This window comes from Phyllostomus hastatus, unplaced genomic scaffold, assembly GCF_019186645.2.
Source record: "Phyllostomus hastatus isolate PE091 unplaced genomic scaffold, TTU_PhHast_1.1 phas_scaffold_182, whole genome shotgun sequence".
Classification (NCBI taxonomy): domain Eukaryota; kingdom Metazoa; phylum Chordata; class Mammalia; order Chiroptera; family Phyllostomidae; genus Phyllostomus; species Phyllostomus hastatus.
Window position 1 is genome coordinate 17,645,932 of NW_025334013.1, and position 17,357 is coordinate 17,663,288.

Here is a 17,357-nt window from a genome sequence, read left to right on the forward strand (position 1 = left end):
AACCCCGTAAAATAAATTACCCTTTTCCTCACACATTCAGGTCTCATTGGAAGTCAAACAGCTAATCCTCTTTCTATCATCCCACATTTCTATATAGCTCTGAAAAAATAATAGGACCACTATTCCTTTACTTTTAAAGATTACTCATAGACTTCCTAGATTTCCTCTGGTCTTTCTCCTTTCTTCAAGAGGAAGATTTTAAATTTCAAACAACTCTGAGACTACCATATAGACCTAACCCACTGATTCTCAACCCTTTCCATCTCATGGCACACATAAACTAATTACTAAAATTCTGTGGCACACCAAAAAAATGTATTATATTTTTTGCCAATCTGACAAAATAGGTATAATTTTGATTGAGTTACAAAAAATAAATTATACTAGTAATTACCTACCATTTTTGTTCCAAAGTGACTATTTAAAAAATCAGGTGCCCATACTTGTATACAAGGATTCTGGTACCAGGAATTAACCAATCAGATGCAACCTTATGCAATGTGACCAATAAGATGCAACTCTTTTTTATATGACCTACATATTTACAATTCAATATGGGGCATTCACATCGGATGGCTATTGTTGTGTTGGCTGTTGTTATTTATTTATCTGACAATCTAAGACAAAACAGGTTGGTGCAATTGACTAAATAGTCAGGTACTGCATGTTTTAAAAATTCTTGTGGTACACCAGTTGAAAGTCACTGACCTAAACTATGAGCACTTCTGAAGTTAAACAGACCTGGGTTTAATTCTAATCCTAGGCATTTTTACTAATTGTATGACCTCAGCTAGTCACTTAATCCTTCTAAGCCTGTTTCCTCATCTATAAAAAGGGGTAACACTACTACTTACTTCTTAGGTTTGAGAGGATTAAGTAAGACAATGTAAAGTGTGAAGTACTTATTCTTAGCATACTGCTTAGTACAGTAAACACTCAATACATATCAGACAATATCACAATGAGATTTTCTGAAGCCTGTTTACATCTGAAATAAAATAACAGATTGGCTAATCTAGTTTTAGTGCTAACAGGAAGCATTAAGATGTCAAAATTTCCAAAATCTTCACAAGAAATGAAGTGTTTTATATTTGGGTGAACACATTAAAAAAAGCCATGTTAACACATAAGAAAATGTCTTAAAAACAGTATTCCAAACATCTGTTTATAATGTCCTCTGCAAATAAGAGAATACGCTATATATATCATTTATATTACCCCAACCTAAATCTCCCTCCAGTGAGTCTCATATTTAAAGTCAAGTTAAACTAATGATTACCTCTCTGAATTATACATAGATGAGTTTATAAAACAAGTCTCTCTGGTGCCCAAATAGTAAACAAAAGCAGATTAATAAAAGTCTGTTTCAACCACTATTTCTTCACAATATAAACAGTTTCCTTCAAGTTTTTAACAATGATTGATCTATTTTACAGAATTTTCCTTTTTTCTTTAATACAAGGGAAATAGTGATCACAAAAGATACCATAATATCTAGGACCTACACCCACATGGCGCTGTTAGGTATTCTATAAGCTGAGTTCAAAGATATAACAGGAGTTTTATTTAATGCTGAACAGTAAGAATAATCAACAATATCATGAAGGGCTTTGGCTTGCTAATAATAAATTTAAATCAAAACAGAGAGTTAAAAAACAACGTGAAAATACTTTACATTTGCTAGCCTACTGTTAGACAGCTAATGAAAATTCATCTTTAACATACACAAAAAGAAATAAATACAAACATAATCACAGAGAGTTGGCTAGTTAGTATACCACAGATGTAAGACTTTGGCATCCCAGCTGAAACTGACAGGCATGGAGGCAGGGAGTACAAATGCGGAAATGAGCATCTCTGTGTCCCTTCTCTCGGGAAGTTACCAACAACCACTATCACGAAACATAATCCCCCATTTTTGTTTCTAGTAGTTATCAGGAGCCAAGCAATGCCTCAAAGTAAGAGAGGTGTCCTTATCATAGAGGATTAGTGACATGGGCCAGGAAAAGTAGCAATGTGGAAACCAAAAGCAGTCAACACTAATACATCCATAATCTGTGGTGATCTGTTTGGAAGATTTTTCTAAATCCCAGATAGTTTCAGTAAAGGCTACAGAGATACAATTTTATTAGTATGTTGCATGTTTTAAAATAATACAGTATTCTCTCAATTTTCTGACACCACTTCTAAGAAAGCAGGGAAGAGGGAATAAAGCACATTAAATATATCTATCAATTTATATACATGAAGAAAACAGTGCATATATTAAGTGTCCAAAGAATCTCAAACTGTCTTTTAGTAAATCATTCTAATTTATAGTTCATGTCCAAGACACCTAAAACCAAAGAACAAAACTTTCTATGCACATAAGTTTGTACAAAGTTGGAGATTTCCTCCACCATTAGGCATATTCTATGTGGACACTGACATTACCTGGCTTTAGCAAAAAATTGGTCACCTTAAAATATATTTATTTTGCTTACCTAACCAAGGTACCATGTTTTGTATAAAATAAGTAAAATAAATAGTAATTTCTCAAAGCTTTCCCACAATGAGTTAGAAGAGTCCAAGCCTTACAGTCAAGACTTAGTACCTTGGAAATTTTAGTAGCTAACTTTGATAGACAAATGAGTACTGAAAAAATTATGATTTTATATTACATGCATCAAGTATACTGTTGGAAAGCTGCCTGCACAACGTCTATCCCACCTGTAACTGAGTGGGTGCTCTGCAGAGGACAACTCATTTCTCTGCTTCCTGATCAGCTTGGTTTTTGGGGAAAGGTCAAAGTTTCTGGGCGATAAAAGTCAACATACTCAGAAACTGCTTATAACAGGATGCCTTACCGAAAGGAGGTAGTCCATACGTTTGGGTTGCCTGAGGGTAGACAGCATACGGCTGAGACTGCTGTAGTGTCTGGTACTGAGTCTGACCAGGATAAGCAGTTTCCGAAGCAGGAACTGAGAGGATGTGTGCATAAGGTCTAGAAAAGTTCAAGACAACAAAAACATGCCTGTGTGATTTCAGTAATGAAAAACAGGAGATATAACTAATGCCACTAAATGCAAAAAATCAGCAGTGAAGAAACTAACCTTCTACAAAATGTGTCTTACTGTGGTCAGAAAGTAGAGCTAATATTTCCTTTCCAGGTTCTACTATAACCTACCTAAGAAACAATTTTATGGAAAATTTAACATTTTCAAATTTCCTCATAAGGTCCAACTACTATGCTATCAACATTTGTGATATGCTATGTGTATGGTCCTATGTGAGATACAAGGATGGATTAAACTTGTTTATGCCCTTGTGTCTACATGTAAAATAAAACCTAAAATAACAGAAAACTGCACAGAATAGGATTCACCACTGGCTCCCAATCTCCACTCAGCCCTCTAGGCCAAACTAAAGTTATAGTAGAGAAAGCGGGGCCTGGGAAAGAGGGTGAGGCCGGTGGAGAAAAGGCAAGTAACTACATTAGAAAACAGGGAGTAGGAGTGGGCCCCAGTATCACCAGATCAAGTCTATAAAGCAGGAGCCAGGTAACTAATAAAATCTGAAAAGTCCCAGGCAGGGCTCAGAATTCCCCCATGATATTTAAGCCAGAGTATAATTTTACTAGTTGCTGCCAATCACATCAGGTTTAACTAGGGATTTAAATTCAGCAGTGAAACTTCTGGGAATTTAGGCTAGCTAGATGACCTGGTCATTTCATCCATGTTATGCACTGAATTTTTAGGTACAGGTTATAGTATATGGTGAATTATGCTGCACTTATAATACAAGAAAAAATGTGTGTGCCATATAAGTAATAATTATTAAATAATGGAGGGAAAGGTTGTTTCAGACGGCAAAAAGACTGTTTTCAGGTCTGGGGGAGAGGAAAATGGAGGAAGGCAATAAAGAAGTGACGTGTCAGCTGAGCACACAGGATGTGCAGGAACAGGAGAGAAAGGGTGTTCTAGGAAAACTCTGGAAAAGGTACAGACGGAGGAAAGCAAGGGCTACCGCTTGCAAGAACTACAGATTATATTAAGGGAAATACATAAAGGGAAGGGAAGTAGTGAGAGAGAAAAATGTAAGACTTTGAATATTCGGTTAAAAGAGTTCAGACAAATCAGAAACAAGTGGGAGTCGCTGAAATTGCTGAGCAGAGCGACAAGATCAGAGCTGCTCTTTAATACAGATTATTTGACGATGCCTTGTAAGATGGATTACAAGGGGGAAAAAACTGGAAATAGGCATCAATTTTTAATTGATGCAAAATCAAAGTACAAATGAGCACAGAAGAGGAGAAAATGCCAATTTTCTTTCACAACAGCACCACAGGCATCACTCATCTCTATTACCAATTTGTGTATGTTCTGCATCATATAGGCACCTAAGAATGTATCCTAGTGTAATATGCAGACTTGTATGTATTGGGTTAGCCAAAAAGTCTGTATGGTTTTTTCTGTAAAATAAAGGACACGTTTTTCATTTTCACCAATAACTTTACTGATTTTTTAATTGATTTCACCAATAACTTTATGGATATTTTGAGTATGTCGGCTATCTCCCGATATTGGCTTCTAGTGGGCAGAGGCCAGGGGTGCTGCTAAACATCTTCCAATGTGTAACACAGCCCCACAGCAAATAATTATTTGGCCAAAATGTCAATAGTATCAAGAAACTTCACAAACCACTTTTGATATGCTCAGTCATAGCACCTTCTCCATACACAGCACAAATCTGTTTTTGCATTTCAGCTGCATTTTTACCTTCCTTGAAATAACAAAGCACAAGATGCCAAAGATGTTGCGTATTTTCTTCCATCTTCAATATTAAAATGACTGCACAGAAATTCACCAATTTTGGTAAGTTTTTTGTAAATGCATGCTGGTATGACAGGTGTCACAATACAATCTAACAAAATTGCTTTGAATGAAGTTAAAGACGACTAAGCGCTACTAGAGCCATCGTATGGAAAAATGTAACAGACATTTTGGCCAACCCAGTATTTATGTACAGTATGTGTAGGCTCACTGTCATCAGTGACCTACCTACGCCTACTCTGCGCCTACTCATCCTGGAGATGATGAACTTGGTGAATCTTAAATACTGGTCTTAACCTTCAAAGGTTCAAAATGCCTCTTACTGACTTCAACTCACTAATAAACCTGTCTAACTTTAAGTCCGCTTCTATTTTGAGGACATTCAACAAGAAACTGAATAGAGATTAGGCCAAGAAGTCCTAGTATGAGGTTGGCTTGAGCTGTTTTTATTGACCTGTCAAGGCAACGGAAGGAGAAAATGACCAGAGGTCAATCAGTGATATGCTTTGATCACTAAGAGCATCTTTCACTTCCAGTGCCTCCTCATTTAGAGCGGGTTTCTGGGTGACAGTGACCCATATTGGCCAACCACCTACTTTCTAAAAGGATCTTACAGACTCCATACTTGGAGGGAATAAAAAATTGGAGTAGGGACAGAGAGAACAAGAGAGGTGAAAATAAGTTAAATGTCAATTTAATAAATTAAATATCAAGTTAAACTTTGCAATGAACCTAGAGAAAAAGCATATGGATTTCGAAACAATTATTCAACTTACTTTGCAGAATACATTTGTGAGGTATAGTCATTGGATGAGCGAGGGATGTAATCGGTGCACGTCATAACTGAAAGAAAGGTATCACCAGGTGAAAAGTCAGAACACTTCAAAAACGAAACGAGAAAATTGCATATCTCACTGTACAGTCTTTCAAACTAAATTAGAGAATACAGCTTGGACATCAGAAATTTAGAAAGATTATGTACTAGAAAATACCTCACTCTCCTAATAGCAGATTTGGAGACTCCTAGAAAGTAAAAGAAACTAGAAAACGAGGGGTATGGGAAAAAGCTGAAGGCTAATACCAGCTGATCTCTACCTTTACCCTTCACTGATTTAAAATCAAAGATGAAGCAACCTCAGTTCTCAGCTATGCTCATAGGCAAACTTAAAAAGCATGATCCGTATCTGGGAAACCACATTATACTTCTTCAACCTACTCATTCTCTGGGTGCTTACTCTCTACTTTGGCCATGTGAATGACGTTCAGGAAGACAGATTTAAGGGGAACTATCCAATTTTATTAGAAAATTGTTGCTACTGTTGTGTATAATCAACAGCGGAAAGATGTAAATATACTTCCGTACTATTTTTTTCAGTTCTGAGCTTTAAGTTTGGCAGAGCAGAGACAGACCTGAGGAACTGACGCGATGCTCTGATAAACTGGCAAGTAAAGAGACTTTCACAGCTCAACTCCTTCTGGAATAGCCGCTGTGATGGCTTGACCCTCACAATTTCATCTTGGATAAATGCTATAAATATTCAACTCAAGTCTGACAGACAGCAAAATCCCATTCATTAGGCACTACTTCAGCCTATGTTGTTGACTGAGTTATGTCACAGGGCTTGTACCAGGCTCCTGAACTGTTTGAGAACTTCTTTCAACATCTATAAAAGGATGCTCTATTATCAACAGGGACTAGGAGTGAACCAATTAAATTTATGTCTAGCTGGGTTCCCTCAGTGTCTGACCCAAAAAGGGAACTCGGGTCAAGAGCAGATGAGGGTCTGACAGTGAGACAAATCAACACCTGTGAGTTTATCATATCAGATCTTATCCATTGCCATTTTTCAAGGTCTAACAATAATGACTGGAAATATGGAAGTCACATTCATCCATAATCATTTTGACAGAATTGAAATAAATCTCAATTAAATCTAAAGTTCTTACTGTCAATCACAAAGAATGCAAATCCATTTGAATTCTACATGATGGTTCCTTCTCTGCCGACAAGCACTTTCAAAAACCCAAACTCTTCTTCTCCTCTGATTTAAGTTAATTCTAGAAGAGATTAACAAAATATCCTAGGAGACTTAGGCCAATTTTTACTTTTCTAGAGATGCATGAGCCTTGATCTTTGCAGTACTTGGGAACTATAAAAGGATTACAAAGAGTCAAGGCCTAGCTGTGGCTGGTGTGGCTCAGTGGATTGAGTGCTGGCCTTCGAACCAAAGGGTTGCCAGTTCAATTCCCAGTCAGGGCACATGCCTGAATTGCGGGCCAGGTCCCCAGTAGGGGGCACACAAGAGGTAACCACACATTGATGTTTCTCTTCCTCCCTTCCCGTCTGTCTATAAAATAAAATCTTAAAAAAAAAAATGTGTGCAATGCATGAATATAACTGTTCTACAGGAGAGCGAGGGTTAGTAAGTGGAGGGTGGTATATCTTATTGAGCTGACTCTGCCTGAGGGCCCCGTATGAGTCTTGGGCTCTCGGGGGATTACTTTTCTTTTTTGGCCTGAATTGATAGGTGGTACCATTTGGTTTTGGCAAAGGTATAGAAAAATATCAAGCCTTCTGGGTTAGCCAGTAGAGGTTGACCCACAAACTTTTCTGATTTTGAGTAAGGCACTCTCATCTTTAAAACATCCAACATCAAAGCAAAAAATAAAACCACCAAGTGTGACTCCTGGGTGAGTGAATTCCATGTGATTTAGTCACTTATATGTATGAACACACACACAAGGAAAGAAAAGGCTTCTGAGCATTCTGGGACAAACAAGGCAATCGGTTCAAACCAATTATAGAACAACCTCACCTGGTTTGTAGAAACACTGCTTCTGTCATGCACAGGGCATGGTACTTACTTTCCTCTGACATGGTAAGGTTTGAAGCGAGGCTTGAAGTTTCAGGTTTCTGATCATCGACTTCGGGGTTGCTTACTTGACTGGGAGAACCAGAATGAATACATTAGCCCCTGACTGATGTGCTGCATTACCAAAAGTAAGTAAATCAAACCCACTTCTTCCGAGGCTACACAAGAAAGAGCAAAGTAAGTCTTCATGATATCCTTATTCTTAGTCTTTAGCAACTACCTGAAGAGCTATGACCAGGGTTAGTACCCTCAGCATTCTACAGGTCTTTCTCATATTCCCAGACCCCAGCAGTTTTTACATCACAGAAATTCCAGCTAAGTCACAAGCAAGTCAGATTTTCTCTAAAGACAATGTGGTAAAAGAAGAATTCCACAATACCTAAAAACACTTTAAGACAATGGTTCTCAAAATAACTTGAGACGTTTTTTCAAGTTATACATGCTTGCTTCCAGAGGTTCTGAACCTTAAAATGGCTCATTCCATCGAATTTCTTTTCTCTCCCAATTAAAAATAAATACATTTTAATTTGTTATTATACCCATGACTGAGCAACATCTTTTATTGTTGTTGTTGTTTAACTTATAAGGAGAAGTAAGAGAAACTGCGAAAGACAAATCATGTAAACTGGGAGGACAAGTCATGGTGTCAGACACTTTAATGTCGAGAGATTCTCACTGAAATTCGAATGGAGATGGTACTAACTTTCATTCCTCACAATGTCTTTCCTCTTCCTTTCCACCTTACTTTCCACTCTCCAATTATTCCCTCAACCACCAGTATAGCATAATCTTTAGAAGTACATATTCTAGGGCCAGACTGCTTGTGACTCTGCCACATCTAGTTTTGTGACTCTAGGCAAGTCACTGAACTTCTCTGTGACCTAGTTCTTCAACTGTCAAGGAGAAGTAATAATAGAATCCACCTCACAGAGTTGTTATAGAGATTAATGAGTTAATATATAAAAAGTACTTAGAGCAGAGACAAAAACAGAGTAAGTACAATATAACTATAGCTAGTACCATTATATCACAACCTCTCCCCAGTCCAGGCACCCCTCCTACACTCACGTTCCCTAGAAAGAAATCTGCTTTGCTGTTCTACACTCTAGGGAGAAATGGAGGACACTGTACCAGAGGCTCCATATATCTGGAAAGATGACACGAAGACTAAGTTTCTACATAGAGAATTTTCTTCAAAGAAATCTTGTTTACATTAAAAAAATATATACAGCACCAAAATGCTTAAAGCTCTCATATCTTTTCTGAACAAATCTCTAATACTGGAGTATAATATATCAATAAAGTTTTTTCCTCTGGCATATTCTGAATGTTCAATTTTTCCTCAGTTGAGAGAAGGGAAAGTAGGGATGAAAGATAATTTTAGAGATGTGGAAATAAAACATACCAGGGAAGGTGGACGGACCACCAAGAGTGTTTAAGTGCCTGCCTGAGATGTGATCATGAGTGAAAACAGAGACTGGTCAGCATGGTGCTGTTCCCTCCCTCAATGTTCAGTGCTCAGAAATACGTATGTAAGAGGCAGAGAGCTGAATTTAACCAAGGTTGTGGTTTTGCCAGGGAAGTACAACACAGAGGAGAAGGGGAGGAAGTTAAGGCTATCTGTAAGGTACTGACTAAAGTAACAGATCTTATAATTTAAGCAGGGTAAGAAAGATATTGCAGTCTTTGTTGAGAAAAGGGTCAATGGTTAATAGTAAGACTATGATATATCATTTAATTGCAAATATGTAGTAAAACATACGGATAGTGTGGCAGTAGAAAAAATGAAGCTGGATATAATGTGTGGTAGTAAAAGAGTAGGATTCTTGAAATTAAGGTGTTCAGAGGTGATGCAATTACTGGTTCATATGGTTGCTGGACAAACATCAGGAGGTAAGAACTGTGGAAAACTAAAACCCACAGTGTTGCTGAAGCCAGAGCATGAGGTGCACAGAGGCTGCCCCTTTTCTATAAGGGAAGTGGAGCTAATGACTGGGGCAACCCATACCTATTTGGTAATTAATGCCCAGTCCCTTGCGCTTCCCTTACTTCCGCTTATTCTTCCACTTCATACTCTCTACATCTGACTAAAGAATATTCACCACAGTGTCTCCTCCATGTATCACAGGCTCTGACAGATAACATGAGTTTGGTATGTACTGTGGAATAAATGATTAAATGAAAAATAAATCAGCACTTATGTTTCTCAAGAACAAACTTTTGGAGGGAACTTTTATTTTAAACCAAGTAATTTCAAAATGTAAAGATCGCTGTTAAAAACCATAAAGAGGGTAGTCAACCTAAATTGAGCTGTCATCAGCCTGTGAAAAAAATTATAAGTAAATCATTAAAAGAAAAATTCAACTTTACATACCTTAAAGTTTGCTCTCCCGATTCCTGCATCTTGGCTTTTTTAACCTGCAAAAATAAATATACAAAGAATAATGTAGTGATCTGTTTTTGAAATCATCTAGCTACTCAAATGTCAGGCTAACATTAGCTAATAAATTTCAGGGTAACTGTCTTGTCTTGCTTAACTTTATTTAATTAACCCTTATTATATTTTTGAGTTAGAGATAAATTGTGTTTATCACATGGATATTTGTTTTAATTTTAAAGAAAAAAATGTTTATCAGATTCAAGGTAAAATGTTTATCAGGATTTTTACTCAAAATAAAATGTTTATCAGGATGAAATATCTAAATTTGAATATAAACTAGTTGGTTTTAAATTTTAACAGATACATGATTATATCATCAAACAGCAAATATGGAACTCTTGATATCATCGAGTCAAAATGTATGTACCAGAAGTGTCTTTATACTTAAATTACCTACACACACAAAAAAAACATGAAGATAAATGCATATTAGGTTACCAGTAATTTAAAAATATTCTTCACACTATTCTGTTTTTCCCCCAAATTTTCATCTTTCCTAATTCCTTCTGAGGTAAAAACATTTACATTAAAACAGTTTAATCCACAAATGAAAAAAAATCAATGTTTAATACTGCTAATGGATTTCCCAGCTTTCATGTTCCAAAATAATCAGATAGAGCTATCTAGCTAGAATAACTGGTCATAGTAGAGGCATGCTTAGTATGCTTAGCCATACAAATTATGAATACATAAAAGTACTTCAAGCTAACACTAGGCAACAATGCTGCTAAACTATTTTAAACAAACATAACAGGAGGGACTATAGCTATTTAATGTGATTACATTTAACACTTCGGATAGTGTGCGCCTTAATTTGGGCAACTGTAGGTCCCCCTATAAGTCAGGGATAGGGAGCACGTGCTACCTTGGCAGTAGAAGCAGGTAAATGAACTCAAAAGGATACAGACGTACTGGTATTTCATTAGATTACAAATACATAGTCCAGAAACAGAGAGAATGGAAAATAGTGGGGCTACTAGTAGTTCCTCAAGACAACATAAATAATAAAAGCAAAATAAACACAAAGCTCATAAAATTTTTCAAGGACATCTACTTCTCATAAGAAAATATAATAATAAATACAACCAAACATTTTTGGTTCCTTGATTATGGTGTCTCAATAGATGTACATTTAATGTTGTTTTAAGTTTCTTAGGTACCAATAAAGATAAAATAAAGAAAAAGGGGGCATTAAAAACCCTCTAAATTTAAAAACAAAATTACAGAAGCAAATGGAAAAGAACAAAAACAAAACCACTTGAGGTAAATAAATCTTTTTTTTTTAATATTTTATTTATTTACTTTTTTTTTTTAGAAAGGGAAGGGAGGGAGATAGAGAGAGAGAGAGAGAGAGAGAGAGAGAGAGAGAGAGAGAGAGAGAGAACATCAATGTGCGGTTGCTGGGGGTTATGGCCTGCAACCCAGGCATGTACCCTGGCTGGGAATCGAACCTGGGACACTTTGGTTCCCAGCCCGCGCTCAATCCACTGAGCTACACCAGCCCGGACTTGAGGTAAATAAATCTTTACTAAGCATAATATTGAATTCAAAAGTCGTAAAGGAGAAAATACACTGAATATACAAAAATTCAAAACTTCTATATAATAAAAAATACCTCAAGCCAACCAGGCAGTCAAGGGACCCCAGGCTGATACACAGACTGCGACAAAGGAATTTAACAAACATACAACATGACTTCACTGAAAGGGGTAGGAGAAAAATGAGCTGACTTTTTAAAAAATATGTATTTTATTCATTATGCTATTACATTGTCCCAATTTTTTTCCTCTCCTTTATTCCCCTCCTCCCAGCACCCTCCCTCCCCCCAACATTTCTCCCCCTTAGTTCATGTCCATGGGTTGTACATGTAAGTTCTTCGGCTTCTCCATTTCCCATACTATTCTTAACTCCCTCTGTCTATATTGTATCTATAATTTATGCTTTTTGTTCCTTGTACCTTTCCCCCCATCCTGCCCCTCCCCCTCCCCAACAGCCTTAAAAAATATTTTATTTATTTATTTTTAGAGAGAGGGGAAGGGAAGGAAAGAGAATCATCAATGTGTGAGAGATACATGAATTGGTTGCCTCCTGCACACCCCCAACTGGGGACCTGGCCCTCAACCAGGAATGTGCCCTGACTGGGAATCGAATCTACAACCTTTCGGTTCACAGGCCAATCCACTGAGACACACCAGCCAGGGCTAGGCTGACTTAATAAGGTTGGAAACTGCAAGGCTAAATAGAAGAAAAATTAAACTATATGCCCTCCATAATTTCACAAATGACAAAATGCAGGCTTGTGTTATAAAATGTGCTACCCTTCCCACTTGAAGATGACAGTATTTACATGCCAAATAATAATGTAATTTTCCAATAATGGGGATGAATTTATGCTTAGCTCACCCAAAGACCCTCTTTGTGATCAAAGAAATGTAATTTCTGAGCTGGTGGTTTAGTAACCAAAAATAGTCTCTAGTCTTTAAACAGTAATCAATACAAAGAAAACTCTAGATTGAAGAATCTATTTTATGTTGGTCTTAATTTTAGTTGAACCACAGAACACTCTAGCTAATCAACTAAAAAAAAGTCTGTCTTAGAGCAAAATTTTAAAACATAATATAAAGGCGTTTCAAGTAAAAACCATGCCTTTTCACTTTTTTATTACAGTGCCAACTCAGTTTAATAAAAGGTACCCATAAACAAAAATAAGAAAATATACCTGAAGTCCTACCAAACAAAAAGACTAGGAGAGGAAAATGTTTTATCAGCTAATTTTTTACCTTCCTTTTCTTTTCTTTTTAAAGATTTTATTTATTTATTTTAGAGAGAGGGAAAGGGAAGGAGAAAGAAAGGGACAGAAACATCAATATGTGGTTGCCTCTAGAGCACCTCCTACTGGGGACATGGTCTGCAAGCCAGGCATGTGCCCTGACTGGGAATTGAACTGGCAACCCTTTGGTTTGCAGGCTGGCACTCAATCCACTGAGCCACACCATCTAGGGCTAATTTTTCACCTTTCAGAGCTTCTTATTTGTCTTGATTTGGGTAATCATGTCCCCATGTAAATCAGGAATAGGAAGCATGTACTACCTTGGCACCAGAGCCAGTTAAACTAAAAAGGATACAAATACATTTCACTGGATTACAAAAGTACAGGTTCAAACAATATAATCCAGAAACTGACAGAATATAAAACAGTACAGCTACTTTAGTACTAGTTCCTCAAAAGGTTAAACATAGAGTTACCATATATTCTAGCAATTCTACTCCTAGCTGTATAACCAAGAGAAATGAAAACATATGTCCACACAAAAACAGGAATGCACATGAATGTTCGTAAAAGCATTACTCAAAATAGCCAAAGAGTGAAAACAACCCCAGTATCTATGAACAGATGAATGGATAAATAAAAATAATAAATAAAATGATGAGTTTTGAATATTGAGTTTGATATATATATTCTCAATTTTTTTTCTCTGCATATAATGTCCTTTCAAAACTGGAGTTCAGAGAGAACTCCTGATAGCCACAAAGGAGTTTTTTAAGTTTTCCAGTTTGCCAGAAATAGTCTTGGATTATACCTCTTATCCCAAACTGAGTCTGGTTAGTGCACTCTTTCACTCTTTAAAAGAGTTCCTGTTTGGACAATAACAGGAGCTGTTTCAGAGCAGTTAAAAAAAATGTGAAAACTGGGAGAAAAACACTGGCGCAGGTAAATAGTGACCACAGAGAAAAAACCATTTCTGATTACAGAAAATGGAGGACTGACTGGCAATAAGGGAAAGTGAAAAATAGAACCTTGTGGCTAGGATTTATGTTGTATTATTTACAATGACCTGAACAAATCTTAAATCTTAAGATAGAGCAAATAAGAAATAGAGAAACAAAAGCAGGGTAATCCAGTAAGAAAAAGGCAAGAGATCCCCAACAATAACATCTCTTCTACATACAGGTAAACAGTAGGGTTAAAAATCTTAGCTTTATTATCATCAACGTAGTATAGGAGCATTCTTTCGACTCAAATTTTCAATTTCCACTATGGCCTGTAAAACTTATTCTCCTCAAAGTCTGACATTAAGTCTCCTATTTATTTTTAACAGCAAGTGTTCTTTGTTTTTTAGAATGAAGAATTTATTTAGCATCCATTAATCACAGAGCCAAAAATTGTTTATATCTCCTCTGAGCCCATACTCTGAACCACCTCCTTTATCTAACTCATACATACCAGATCAATATGTCCCTTGCTCTAAATCAACTCAGGACCAGATGGATACCAGACACTTAGTGACAGCCCCTATACACCAAAGTCCCTGGAATTATTCAAGCTAGCCAATCCTAAACTGTTTACCCTGCTTTGCCTTGCGTTGCCATGCTTGCAGAAACCCCGATAAAAGTAGCCCAATCTAGGCATTCCCCTACCTCCTTTCTGCCTCCTAATCAAAACTGGTGCTTCCCTCTCACGCCAGTCTCCCCAGGGGCCCTGCGTGGCATGCCATGCCTCTAGTTCCTAAGGGAACTGTGAGTAACATTCAACGTTCCCTTCAAAGGGCACTGAACTCTCAGTGTTGTTCCTCAGTCACCTTTATAAATTAAGACCCAGGCACAAATCAATAAGAAAATGATGCCCCAAGACAATCACCATTTACAGTCAGCGGAAAATTTGTTTTTAAAGTGCTTTAATTGCTTACCTTCCTCTGAAGTAAAATCAGGTTTTATATGTTATGTTACAGAAAGTGAGTAAAAATGGCAAGGAAATGAAACAGAGCAGAAAACATGATCCACCAGCAGGCCAGCCTCACAATTCTCATGACCTTAAATAGGCAAGGAGTAACTCACAACAATACTCATTTCAACAACTTATATAAGTCTTTTGAAACTACAATTAGACCTTTTATTACATTAAAAACTCAATAACATAATTTTCATTGGTACATTTAGTGCCTCTAATTCAGCTATTTGTCCTTCTAGCACACAGCACTGGTGAGGATGATTTTCGACCTTACAATTCCCTGATTATTAACGTCTTACTAGGGCTAGGCAATGACATTCCAAATGTTTCAAAAGGTTGTTTTACCAGTTGCTCATGCCTTCCAAGTTTTAGGCTTAAGTGAGAGGGCTAAAAAAAATAATGGCAAAGTACCGTATTTTGCTGTGTATAATGTGCATTTTGCCTAAATTTTTGAGGGAAAAATAAGGATGTGCATTATACACGGGGATAATGACTACTTGGGTGTAACAATCCCGTGTATAATGTGCACAAAACCGTGAGTATGTGTTATAGCAGTGAGCATGTTACATGCAGCAAAATATGGTAATCATCAGTATACATGCCTCAACATAGAGAAAAATATTAAAAACTTATTAAAGGACTTTAATATAATAATTAAATGGAAGCTGGTGTCTATGGAATGGAAGCTTCTATAACGTAAATAATACATCTAGTACATAAAAATCATACCCTAGTACCTGCTTTCAAAATTTAAATTTTTCTAAGTTGGATTTTCATAAAGAAAGGTAAATGTGTGCCACTCTATTCTCTTTTGCTATGAAATCCAAGAGGCTCACTCAGGATGCAAACTGAATCAGTATTTATCTGACTCCAAAAAAAGAAACTCAAGACAAAAGGAAAAGATTCTTTAACATATAAGTATCTTAAGAGAATGATTATTATTGCTTTCCTTTTTTAAATGCTGCAGTTCCAAAAACAGACAAAAAAAAAAACACACGAAGAAGTCATGCAAGGCAATAAATCCATATGACTTGTGGACATTGAAAATGATTTTGTTTATTTATACTAAATATTTAAAAGAAATCAAGAATTTAACCTAGTCTCTAGGATGTTATCATTTTAAGAATTAGCTAGTGGTCAGATTATACTGTCTTCAACTCCTACAAGTTAGATTGGTTAGGAAAATTTAGGTCAAGATAAAACTAAATTCCCAGTCAGAAGTGGTGTATACTGTTTGGTAAATACATATCCTCTTTTATTTTCTAAAACCTGTAAGAATAGCCATTGCTTTTTTTTTCTTTCTTTTTTGCCTGGTCTGCCCCACATCTGATTGAGACCCACAGCACCGACCGCCTGCTCTGCCCTCCCCAGCACCTCCCCAGGCCGCCAACCAGACCCAGCAAGTGTTCTAAAAGGAAATATCCATTGATTTTTTTAATGACTTTTCCAAATACAGTATTAACTTTGTAATGCTGAATTTTCAAAGCAGACTCTTTAGTACTGTTAGCAAAATATGCATTTAAGAACATAAATTATTTTCTTAGAAGGAAAGTATTAAGGAGTCTTTTCCTTATTTTTCTCATTTGGAATCTGCAGTATAACTGAATAATATTTAGAATCTCTTAAATTGAACTTTCCTACAATCAACGTTAAACTGGTAAAGGAAATACTCACTGGTTGCTCTGGTAAATCTTGCTCTTCCTCCATGAGGACCAATATTTCTTTATTACACTTATGTGACTGGGTCCTAAGTGTCTCTCAGCAGTCTTCACAGTCTGTTTAAAAAAGAGGGGGATTCAAAGCTTTATGTACCTTAAAGCATTATCATTCAGGCCATCAGCAAATTATTTTTTAAATATTTTGCTACCCCAAGCTTTCCACGTGAGTTCCAATCTCAAAATCTCAAACCCGCACGTGGCTTTTCAAAATTGACATGCTGCACTAAGTCAAAACAGGCGTACACAGTGGTGTTCATAATACCTTGCAAAAGCCAACACGTGGAACCACTTCAGCTGTACCTAAAACAGGGTTACTATAGTGCTTATTATATTAAACATTGTAAAATGTTTAATGTAATAACATTACATTAAAGTTAACAGCCATGTGCTGACAACCAGAACAATTTTTTGAGGAGTGGAGTTACATTTTTTAATGATAAAAACTAGCCTAGCAAGTCAGTAAATGATGATAACATCTAACCTGCTTTCATGTGGAACATTTACATAACTGTTAACACAGACACACAGAATGACTTTAAATATAACAAATTGGAATATCAATTAAATACATTGTCAACAACTATCTATACATATAATTAATTTCAAGGAAAACTCAATGCTATGGATCTACCTTAATAATGCAAATAAATAAAACTTTGAATTAAGGAAAAATAGCCATGTAAAGCTGGGGCCCAATCTTAGTTTGAAATAATGAGCTCCACTTAACGTATTGCCTAATCAATTATTTCAAAAAAATCTTTACCTCCTTATATCCTGCTCTTATAC

The 17,357-nt window shown here is 36.5% G+C and overlaps 1 protein-coding gene across 2 annotated transcripts in view; it reads right to left on the reverse strand.

Annotated features, from left to right (window-relative positions):
- Nucleotides 1–17,357, reverse strand: part of EYA3 (EYA transcriptional coactivator and phosphatase 3) — a 91,687-nt gene that overhangs the window by 42,729 nt on the left and 31,601 nt on the right. For both annotated transcript variants that reach the window (XM_045858833.1, XM_045858832.1), the window contains exons 2-6: nt 16,528–16,628; nt 10,059–10,102; nt 7,677–7,756; nt 5,588–5,654; nt 2,847–2,983 (exon numbers count right to left, since the gene is read on the reverse strand). In XM_045858833.1, coding sequence (XP_045714789.1) covers nt 2,847–2,983; nt 5,588–5,654; nt 7,677–7,756; nt 10,059–10,102; nt 16,528–16,560 — 361 coding nt within the window. In that variant the 5' untranslated portion in view covers nt 16,561–16,628. The remainder of the gene's footprint in view (nt 1–2,846; nt 2,984–5,587; nt 5,655–7,676; nt 7,757–10,058; nt 10,103–16,527; nt 16,629–17,357) is intronic.